This window comes from Oncorhynchus mykiss, chromosome 17, assembly GCF_013265735.2.
Source record: "Oncorhynchus mykiss isolate Arlee chromosome 17, USDA_OmykA_1.1, whole genome shotgun sequence".
NCBI lineage: Eukaryota > Metazoa > Chordata > Actinopteri > Salmoniformes > Salmonidae > Oncorhynchus > Oncorhynchus mykiss.
Genome location: NC_048581.1, coordinates 21,214,587 through 21,225,232, shown reverse-complemented (window position 1 = coordinate 21,225,232; position 10,646 = coordinate 21,214,587). Strand labels below are relative to the sequence as shown.

Here is a 10,646-nt window from a genome sequence, read left to right as displayed (position 1 = left end):
ACTGTAGACATTCCAGTAGGCGTCCAATTTATCCTGTTGATTTTAGAGTGGCTAGATAGCATATGGCTTTCCAATCATGACAGCAAAACATCTCACTGTAAAACGTTTGCGGGACAGATTATGACATGGTTTGTGGTTTCTGCTTGTCTCTGTGAATAAATTGAATGACTGCATATTGTTTGATTCAAAATAACACTCACGGTGCTGTGTGCATGTGGACAGTTTGGCAAACAAAGCTGTTCAAATTATTTAGGACTGCAGCTGCTGTTGCCTGGGCATCAAGACTTCTGCAGTTGGAGAGGTTGTTCTGAAGGCAAAATACAGACAGAATAGCACATTATAAAGTCACATTAGACATGGTGTCAGCAGCTACTGCACCGCATCTGATAGGGTTCATTTAATTCATATTCATTCAACATCAGGTGGGTTTATTGCGTAAGATATTGAAGAATTTAGTGCAAATGAAGACTGGAGAGACTGCACAGAAGGAACTATCATCAGAAACTGATCGGAGACGCACAACCATCTCTATTCTTGGGTTTGGGGGTGACACTAAAACGCCTGAGACAGGTTGAGATATGGGGTGTTCAGCGATACGGACAGACTATGTTTTTTTCTTACCGCATGGGATGCAGATTTGGACGAAGTGCCGCGCACGCAAGCTGTATGCAGTGACCAAAGAGGACTTAACTGTGCTTTTCTTTAGTCTAGCATTTCCAACTTGATACGAACAGAGAGAGATCTTTATCCGAAACCTTTTGCCTGGCTTTTCCAACCCTCCATTTCGCTGCTCCATCGGAGAGCGGTTCAAAGGCCGGCAGGTTCGCTGTTGAGAAAGAAAAGGGGGGAAGAGAGAGGAGAGCAGTCAGTGGTTTTCAGGACCACTTTGTGGTCAGTGGGGAGATTGAGGAGCCGAGGGAGCCCGAGGAGGCCTCAGAGCCAGACTGGGTGTTGGAAAGGACAACGGGGCCGATGCACAGGCCAAATGGCAAAGTTTGCGAGCGCAAATTACCAAGAAAATCGGAATGGGGAACATTTTTCATAGAAAAATGGGGCCGGGGGGGGGGGACGTCTCCTCGGGGCCAAGTGCTTGACTTGACTACTGCTCTACGGGTCTGACTCCGACAACCCCAGCTGTTAAAAAAATAACGAAAGTTGTCTTCTTCTTGGTCCTGCATTCCGAATCCAACTTCCAAGATCAATATTCCCACAACTGTGGCCCTCTTAGAGATGAGGTGCATCGCAAAAGGCAACCTATGGAGCCCTATGGGTCCTGGTCAAAAGTAGGGCACTGTGTGGAGAATAGGATGCCACTTGGGACGCAGACATGTTCCTAATGGGGAAGGTTTGAGGCGTTCAAATCCTTTGACCTTCCAACGCTGTTTCGCGCTTCTTGATGATCAAGGTAGTCGGTTGTCACGCAATTCCTGCTTGTGTTATCAGATCCTGGCCTCCTACTGAGGAACGTTGAAAGAGAAACCACCTCCTGCCACTGTTAAGCCCGTTTGGTGCGGATGTGTGAGGTGAAGGTAGTCTGGCTGGTACCGATGTCGTTCTTTTCTGGCCTTAATGGCCATCTACTCTTATAGTCTCCACCTGGCACAGCCAGAAGAGGACTGGCCACCCCTCAGAGCCTGGCTCCTCTCTAGGTTTCATCCTAGGAGCCTTTTTCTAGCCACCGTGCTGTAAAAATGTAAAAAAGGCTTTATAATTAAATGTCATTGATTGATTGATTTTCAGGAATGTCACGTTAAAATGGGAAAGGAATTAAAGAGAAAGTAGGAAGTGAAATGAAGGAGATGTTTTCATGTTTCTTGCTTCGGAGGTTAATCGTTTTTTATATTAAAAGAGGTGACAACTAATATACTGTACCTCAATGTTACATTCCATTTACTTTCACACAGGGGTTGTTTTTCAGGTCCGATGTCACATTAAAATGGAATAAGGAATTTAAAAAAGGAAATGGGAAGTGAATTTCAGGAGATGATTTCACCTCAGATTGCTTCGGTGATTTTTTAGATCAGAAGGTCAAAACCCTCCTTTGTTGCACCTCGTTAAATTCCCTTTTCAGTTTTTTATGCGGCATTCCATTTACTTTTCACACGCAGGTTGTTTTTCTGATTGTGCGTTTGATCATTCTCGCCGTCTCCCACCTTCTTTCACTCTAACAGATGTTGAGGTTCTCACGTTGTGCTCTGGTTTTCTTGATAGACTACTCTTCAGCCAGACATCTTTCTCGCCATTTCAGCCTTCACAAAGCCTCTCTTTGTGAGAGATGTTTTGAATCATTTGGAAGGTCTAGTAGACCTGGGCCAGTCCAATGGAATACCAAACCAATGTCTCAGAGTATTCCCTCAGAACCATACCAAACATGAATGTCCTCTCTCTCTGTCTCTCTCTTTGTCTCTTTCTCCTCTCTCTCTTTCTGTCTCTTTCTCTCTTCCTCGCCCTCTCTTTCTCTCTCTCTTTCTGTCTCTTTCTCTCTTCCTCGCCCTCCTCTCTTTCTCTCTCTCTCTCTTTCTGTCTCTTTCTGTCTCTTCCTCGCCCTCCTCTCTTTCTGTCTCTCTCTCTTTCTGTCTCTTTCTGTCTCTTCCTCGCCCTCCTCTCTTTCTGTCTCTCTCTCTTTCTGTCTCTTTCTCTCTTCCTCACCCTCCTCTCTTTCTCTCTCTCTGAACTCCTTTCCATCCACTTCTTATTGCCCATAATCCAATGCCAAGCCACAAGCCTGTCTGCCCTGGCGTTGCCAAATAATTATTTAATTAAACAAACACGCGCACCTGTCTCCAGTGGGCAGTTCGAGACGAGCGCCACGCTTTGGTTGGACCACCTGACACATTCCTCCTATCACCTCTTTTTAGGCTAAGCTGTCAATCAAATAGAGAGAAAGACAGACAGTTTCAGCACTAAAGGAATAATGTTAGTAGTAATGGAAGGAAAATATTTCCCTAACTAAGCTGCATGGTCCCTGGGTAACCATATGAGTGAGTAGTAAAATTACATTCAATGTATTTAAAACCTGAGTGGGATAAGACACAGGCCTACAGTAAGTAGTATAAATATTAATCATTCTTGGGCTGATCAGAGTGAATTAATTCCCTTGATATCTGGGCTATCTATAGCAGGCTAATAAAGCCTGTCATAATCAATCGGGGCGGCAGGGTAGCCTAGTGGTTAGAGCGTTGGACTAGTAACCGGAAGGTTGTGAGTTCAAACCCCCCGAGCTGACAAGATACAAATCTGTCGTTCTGCCCCTGAACAGGCAGTTAACCCACTGTTCCCAGGCCGTCATTGAAAATAAGAATTTGTTCTTAACTGACTTGCCTGGTTAAATAAAGGTAAAATAAAAAATCACTGCATGAATTAAGTGTCTGGTTTAGAATAGATTTGCCTAATATTAGCCTATATCATACATTTAGATAGGAGAGTAAAAAGCCACTAGAGAACCAGTCTGCCTACCTCATAGGCCTACAGTATGTCCTCAGCAAAGTATTCAACTTTTACTGGGTCTGGCCTGATAGTTGACACCTCTAGTTATTTATAACATCATGTTTCATATGCAGCGTCAGCGTAGCAAGAGAGAAATGCTACCTCTCCTCTCGGTTTGCACTTTATCATCAATTGGAAACCACGCATTGATCCTAGGACCTGGAAAAAGAACACTGATCTAGAGAAATCAGATAGATCTCACTAGGGCGGCAGGTAGCCTAGCGAATAGAGCGTTGGGCCAGTAACCGAAAGGTCGCTCTTTTGAATACCCGAGCCGACAAGGTGAGACATCTGTTTATGAGCCCTTGAGCAAGGCAGTTAACCTTCATTTGCTCCAGGGGTGCCGTAATACTATGGCTGACCCTGTAAAACAACCCATTTCCCTGCACCTATCTGGTGTATGTGACAATAAAACATATACATTGTTTGCTACAATACCTCAAGGCATACTCTGAGATGCAGTAGTTAAAAACACTTGCAACAAATGTATTTTTACAGGAGCACAGAAAATAGCCTGAGTTACTGTATACCAGTAAGTAGAAGTATCATTTGACACTTTCCTATACAGGCTGCACGATACTGTCTAACCTACTGCATGTAGTGTTTCACCTCTTATAATGATGGGTTATTGATCACATGTTCATGCCATTTTTACTGAGCAATAATGATCAAATGAATCAATAATGGCTATTTAAAAACAACCAAACATTTAAATATTTCTGTTTTAAACTATAGATGTTTGGCAGCTGGTTATGGAACCATGGATATACAGACTGACATTCAAAAGTAATGTGACTCACATTGGCTACAGTAGCCTAGTATAACAGTGATCGTAAAACGTACATGTAAACATGGACAAATGACATGAAGAAGTGTTCTTCTATGTCTGAAAATAATATCACTTAAACTTGACTCACGGGGCCGCCCATGGGCTACCTATCCATTAGGACACTGCGCTATATAAAACGCTATTGAGAAGCACGCGTCAGAGAACCTGCGGTTCAGCCTTTCCGCAGCGCTGGAATATTCCTCGCGCTCACTCTCCGGTCATGAAACTCCAATCAAACGGATTTAAAAGCAGTGAAGGCAATTCTGTTGGGAAGTTGTTGAACTTTTGTTTTCCGAGAACAGTGGGGAATATGAACTCAATGTCATCATCCTGCCGAAGAGATATCATGGAACAATGGTTCTTCTTTTAGAGTACTTTTATTCTGCCCCACTCGGTTTAGGAAGACTTTGGTGAATGTGTTTCTTTGGATTATATCTATCTGCAATCTGGATTTAGAAAAAACACCGCGGACTATTCCGTTGACAGGGTGGACATCACCATTGACTGGAATTATTCATCCCTATCTGTAATGGTAATGATTATTCATGAAATATTTTCTTATCATAATTGTTATGGCTTTTTATTTTATTTTTTGTGTATGGCAACAGTATTAATAAAGGGTAAGCAAATGGACAGTTTTGGAAAAAAATGACCCTCCTCAAAGAAATGATGCTAAGAATGTTTCAGAGCCACAAAGACATGTCAGTGGTATGTTTGGCATGGTAGTGCATATTCAAAATAGCTAAACACACCTTCAACTCAATAATAATTACAGGGTGACTCGGTGATAAGGTCATCATTAGTCATCGAGTAGGGTGATTAGGATGATAGTGAAAGGTGACAGGTCAACCCAGAAAATGTCTTTGGATGTTTTCTGATTCATCCTCAGTGTCTTGATACGAAAAACTATTTGAGTTACATTTACAGTAAGGGTGAGCTGAGCCTGGAGAACTGTTTTCCTCAAGTTTAGTGAGTATGTAGGTCTATTCATGACGCATATATGCATTTATACTGAATGTAAACAGGTGCAAAACGACCTGTTGGGATTTGTTTTTACTATAGTAGAACAGAAAATAATAGAATATAATTGAGTAGAATAGAACAGCCTAGTTATTCAATGAGTTGGGTAGAATAATCTTGGCAGCATATATCACCTCTATCAGTGACATTAGACCAGTGAAAAAAACAGACAGATCTGTATTAGAAACATAGCCTCTAGACTGTCTGCCACATCAATACAATATAGACACACGGCTGAAGCACAAACACGTGTGTAGAGTTGTCAGAAATGTGTGTTTTTGCTTAAGATGTATTGCTTGAAAGTCTGCTTTTACACCAACGAACGCAGATCATTTGAGGCGGTTTAAAAAGCCTCAATGTGATGTCCATGTTTCCATGCTTCCCAAAGACAAGTGTTAATGTGAGGAAACCATTTTGTCAAGAGAGAGAGAGCGAGAACGTGTGTTGCCTGCCGCCTCCCTGATCTAGAATAGAGCCTGAGGGATTGAAGCTGCTCATGGAATGTGTCTCAATAGTTGTGCGCTTGTCAACAGGGAACTGTTATAACTTGCCCTTAGTTCTAAGCCGTCAGTGGCGTATGACTGATGTACAACAGATTGTGTGAGACAACAGAGAGTTTTTCAGCAGAAAAGTCATTACACCAGTGTGTGGAGATACTGCAGAATGGTTGTGTCTATATTTGTGTGCAGACAACCTCTCAGTTGTATCACAAAAATATCAGTTGTATCACAACTATTGTGTCAAATGCGTTGTTTTTCAATTGTACAACCTTAGTGTGAATTGAGCAGCTGTTTTGTGTCTCTAACCGCTGATACAGTATCAGATATTGTTTAATGATTCCTTAATAGTTATGTTTGGGAATTGGGGTAGAATGAGCAGATCCTAGACCTGTGGTTAGGGGTTAGGCGCTATTACCTCAAATAAACATTTAAAATAAAGTCAAATCATCATTCGTCATGTACACAGTTTACAGCAGGTATAAAAGTCGAAGTGAAATGCTTGCCTGATAGACGCTCAACAATGCAGTACAATATCAATCAAAATAAAAAGTAAATAAAAAAGAATGAGTAATTAGAGGAAGGTAGTATTCATAGTAAAACTGATATGTACACAATATAATGTACAGTATAGATAATGAATGTGTTATGTCAAGTATGACTGTGTTACAAATATAAAGTGGAGAGTGTCTTGGTTGCGCAGTTGAATAAATGGTATATAATAGAACAGCAGTGTTAAGTGTGTGTGTGTGTGTGTGTGTGTGTGTGTGTGTGTGTGTGTGTGTGTATGTTTGTGCTTGTGTGTTTGTGCTTGTGTGTAAGGGTTGGATGTGTGGAGAGTCAATGCAAACAGTATCTAAGGTACAGATGTTCTCTGAGGTGCAAATAGCTATTTTTTTGTCAAGTTTAAGTTTAAATGGGCTTTAAACCATATTCTATCTATGTGGGTTAAATAGGACAGAGAACAGTGTGAATTTGGACACATCTGATTCTGTGGTGTCATTCATGAGTTCCTCATCGTCATGATATGTTATAGCTAGTAGTTAGCTAGATAGGGAAGAAGACATGTGTTGCTGAAACTTGAGAGTCTGAATTCTAGTATTGACTGTGTGTGTTTTCCATTTATATTGCTACCTATACGATGACCCCATTCCCCCATGTTACTTACAGGTCATTGAAGCCTGAAATACCACTATAATCATATTGTCTTTCGCCTTCTCTTCCCAGCCTCTCTCAGTGATGGGGTTCCTGACCTTCAAAGCCCAGTGATGCTAGCCATGAATCACTACAACCTCTCCGGGCCCCCGGGGGCCCTCGACCCCCTCTCCAACCTCAGCCAGTGGGACACGGAGATGGTAGGTAGGCCAGATATTAGAGAAGTGGAACAGTAACCGGAAGGTCACTGGTTAAAGTCCCGGGGGCCAGAACTAGCTAATGGAGGGAGGCTGGTGTCACTTCTGTGTGTGTGTATGTGTGATGTCCGGTGGTTTGGATAAAATAAGACAGCAAAAAGACACAGTTCAGATTGTTCAGATTGTGTTCAGATTGTGATTGGACATAAAGTTGTATTGCATATTGCATATTGTATAGGTGGAAATGGAGAGTCTGGCTCACCAGGGGAACCTCACCTCGGACAGACCTATGTCCGGAGGCCCGATTGCAGCCGCTCTCTCCATGACCCTGGGCGTCATCTCCAACATCGTGGCTTTGTTCATCCTGGCCAACGCCTACTCCCACCAGCGCCGACGCTCCAAAGCCACCTTCCTCCTCTTCGCCAGCTCCCTGGTACTCACAGACTTTTTTGGGCACATCATCCCGGGAGCGCTGGTCCTCCGGCTTTACCTCTCTGGAGGGGTGTTCCCCGAGGCGGCCGCCGCTTCCTCAAACGGCTCGACCGACCCCATGTGCCAGTTCCTGGGGGGATCTATGGTGTTCTTCGGTCTGTGCCCGCTGTTCCTGGGCTGTGCGATGGCCGCCGAGCGCTGTCTGGGTGTCACGCAGCCACTGCTCCACTCCTCCTTAGTTACCACCACCCGTACCAAGCTGTCTCTCTCTGGTATCTGGCTGGTGGCCCTCTGCGTGGCCCTGCTGCCCTGTTTCCAGCTGGGGTCATACACCTACCAGCACCCCAACAGCTGGTGTTTTATCAAGGTCAGTAGCCAGCAGGGCTGGGGTCAATTAAAATTGACAGCTGTCACTTCAGAAAGTGATTTTAATAAAAAAATGAAGAAATGGAAAAACATTTGAAATAAATAGCTTCTACTCCTCCGTTTATTAAGAAGTAATTAAAAATAGATGCTGTTTTTTAATGTATTATTTATTGATTTAATTCAATTGGAATTGACCCCAGCCCTGGCAGCCAGATACTGAGCTCCCCTAATGCTTTAGGTTGAACATTCTCAAAGTTCTATGGCAGTAATTTAAACAATGTGACGTTTAGTAAAACTAGCACCATTAAAACTACCACCAAAAGCTTAATAGAAATAACACTAGTGTACAATAAGACAGGATAAAGTACAGAGTTATATACAACAACGACTAAATGTCTGTCTTCTCCTTCATCAAGGTCTTAGCGAACGACACCCAGGAAGCGGACGTAGCCTTTGTTACGCTCTTCTCCGGGCTGGGCCTGACGTCGCTGGGGGTGGCCCTAGTGTGTAACACCATCAGCGGGCTGACCCTGGTTCTGGCCAGGCTGAGACGGAGGCCATCGGGCTACTCATCGTCCCACAGCCACCGCTCAGTGGCCAAGAGCCATGATATAGAGATGGTGGTGCAGCTGGTGGGCATCATGGTCACGTCCTGTATCTGCTGGAGCCCTCTGCTGGTGAGTGGGACAATCTAGGACATGAACAAGTGTAGATGCTGATGCCACTGATTCCATCCACCACACCATGCCTATTCCCTACGCCCGCTACACATCTAGAAAAAAGTCACCCAACAACTATTCCCTACGCCCGCTACACATCTAGAAAAAAGTCACCCAACAACTATTCCCTACGCCCGCTACACATCTAGAAAAAAGTCCCCCAGCACAGGCCCCTTCAGTTTGATCCATTTGTACACTGAAAATACACAGGATAGTTTATTTTACGCATAATTATTTGAAAGAAATCGAATTAGGCCATCAATGCCCCATCAAAAAAAATAGGTTGCATGATGCTTCGGGATCAAAGTACAACAATGAACAATTATATCTCTTCTCTTATGCCCCAGATCTTCGGGCTCATGTCGGTGATGCGCTCCTATAGGGGCTCCATTGATAAAGCTGACATGGCCACCTACGAGACGTTGAATTTGATGGGCGTGAGGCTGGCTTCCTGGAACCAGATCCTGGACCCCTGGGTCTATATACTGCTACGTCGGGCCGTCCTCCGCAAGATCTACCTCATCACCAAGCGCCAGGCCGATTTGAATGGGAGTGTGCTCCGACGCTGGGAGGGGAACTCGTTTCAGAGCAAGAGCTCGGAGAACAGTCCCGTTAACAGGATATGAGATCATAACCAAGCGCCAGGCCGATTTGAAGGGGAGTGTGCTGCTACGCTGGGAGTGGAACCCCTTTCAGAGTAAAAGCTTGGAGAAGAATACAGTCAACAGGATATGACTGTGTGACCGACGGTGTTCAAGTGAATGCCAGAAGAAGACTGCATTAGCCCGCTAAGCTAAAGCCTAGTATTGACCAGGGAGCCAAAGCAACTCTTTAGGTCTCAGGCAAGGTTACTCATCATGCAGCGAGCGTGGTCCTTGGTACTTGTGGTGGTCACCGACAGAAAAAGAGGACATTTCTGTTATCCCGTATAGTGAAGGATACGATGCTCTGAAAAATGAGGATTACATGTTCTTCAGCCATGGCAGTATCTCTCAATCTTCTTTATCACAGTGACTGGCAAGCTAAGATCATCCTCCTTTGGATATCTCTTAAATTAAAACTAGGAATTAAGTACGGACATACCTGGTGTCCGAGAAACGGTCTTTTGGACCAGTCAGTCTGCCTTATCCCACAGACCGAGAATTGAGAAACACAATACCCCACAGATGGAAAGTTGAGAAACACAATACCCCACAGATGGAGAGTTGGGAAGCACACTACTCCACAGACGGAGAGTTGGGAAACACAATACCCCACAGACGGAGAGTTGGGAAACACAATACCCCACAGACGGAGAGTTGGGAAACACAATACCCCACAGATGGAGAGTTGAGAAACACACTCGCATAGTGAGTAGGTCAAAGGCTTGAAGCTTATGAAGATGTGCAGCTATCTGAGAGATCAGAAGTTCAAAGCCTAGCTACATATCTTCATGAATAGAATGTAGCACAGAAGAATATCACAATTCATTCAACATATTGGATCTCATTTGTGGAATGTTACATTTGATTATTCTGAAGTCTGTTGGTTAAGGTTTAACAATTACATTTTAACATCATCGATGTCTAACGATTCCAGAACGACTCCAAAAAAAACGGAGTTGTATGCTATGTAAATGTTATGCTAAGATTGAGATTGCTTGTTAAGTAAAGGGAGAACTACGATTTTTTCCTGAGCTTCTGATGTATACAAATGCTACTTCATGTCAAATATTGAACAAGTTCTAAATATTTATTGCTTTTCCTCAATTCTCTGGGGACGTGTAAAGAAGTTATGGAAAGTAATTGAAGGTGATGAAATAAAGAAGAATGTTTTGACTGAATTAGATACCGTTGTTGTCCTTTTTTTTCTCCTCTCCGCCAAGGTATTAAATACAGTATTACAATAATACAGTATGTTCAAACGGTGTACAGTATCCTGAATATACGGTGGAAAAACACACGAT

General features: G+C 43.4%; 1 protein-coding gene across 2 annotated transcripts; it reads left to right on the top strand.

The window, feature by feature from the left end:
- Window positions 1-4,447: 4,447 nt before the first annotated feature.
- Window positions 4,448-10,523, top strand: LOC118940357 (prostaglandin E2 receptor EP1 subtype-like). Of its 2 annotated transcripts, none has more exons than XM_036949357.1 (5): window positions 4,448-4,847; window positions 7,060-7,187; window positions 7,423-7,983; window positions 8,399-8,659; window positions 9,049-10,523. In XM_036949357.1, the coding sequence occupies exons 2-5, from the start codon at window positions 7,101-7,103 to the stop codon at window positions 9,325-9,327; spliced, it is 1,188 nt and encodes a 395-aa protein (XP_036805252.1). In that variant the 5' UTR covers window positions 4,448-4,847; window positions 7,060-7,100; the 3' UTR covers window positions 9,328-10,523. The 2 variants fall into 2 exon arrangements, with proteins under 2 accessions (XP_036805252.1, XP_036805253.1); XM_036949358.1 differs by lacking the exon at window positions 4,448-4,847 and adding an exon at window positions 4,899-5,284.
- The last annotated feature ends 123 nt before the right edge of the window (window positions 10,524-10,646 follow it).

Coding starts and splice junctions, on each gene's coding strand:
- LOC118940357 (XM_036949357.1), top strand. CDS start 7,101: ATGCTAGCCATGAATCACTACAACCTCTCCGGGCCCCCGGGGGCCCTC. Junction 7,188..7,422: donor GCCAGTGGGACACGGAGATG/GTAGGTAGGCCA, acceptor CATATTGTATAG/GTGGAAATGGAGAGTCTGGC. Junction 7,984..8,398: donor ACAGCTGGTGTTTTATCAAG/GTCAGTAGCCAG, acceptor TCCTTCATCAAG/GTCTTAGCGAACGACACCCA.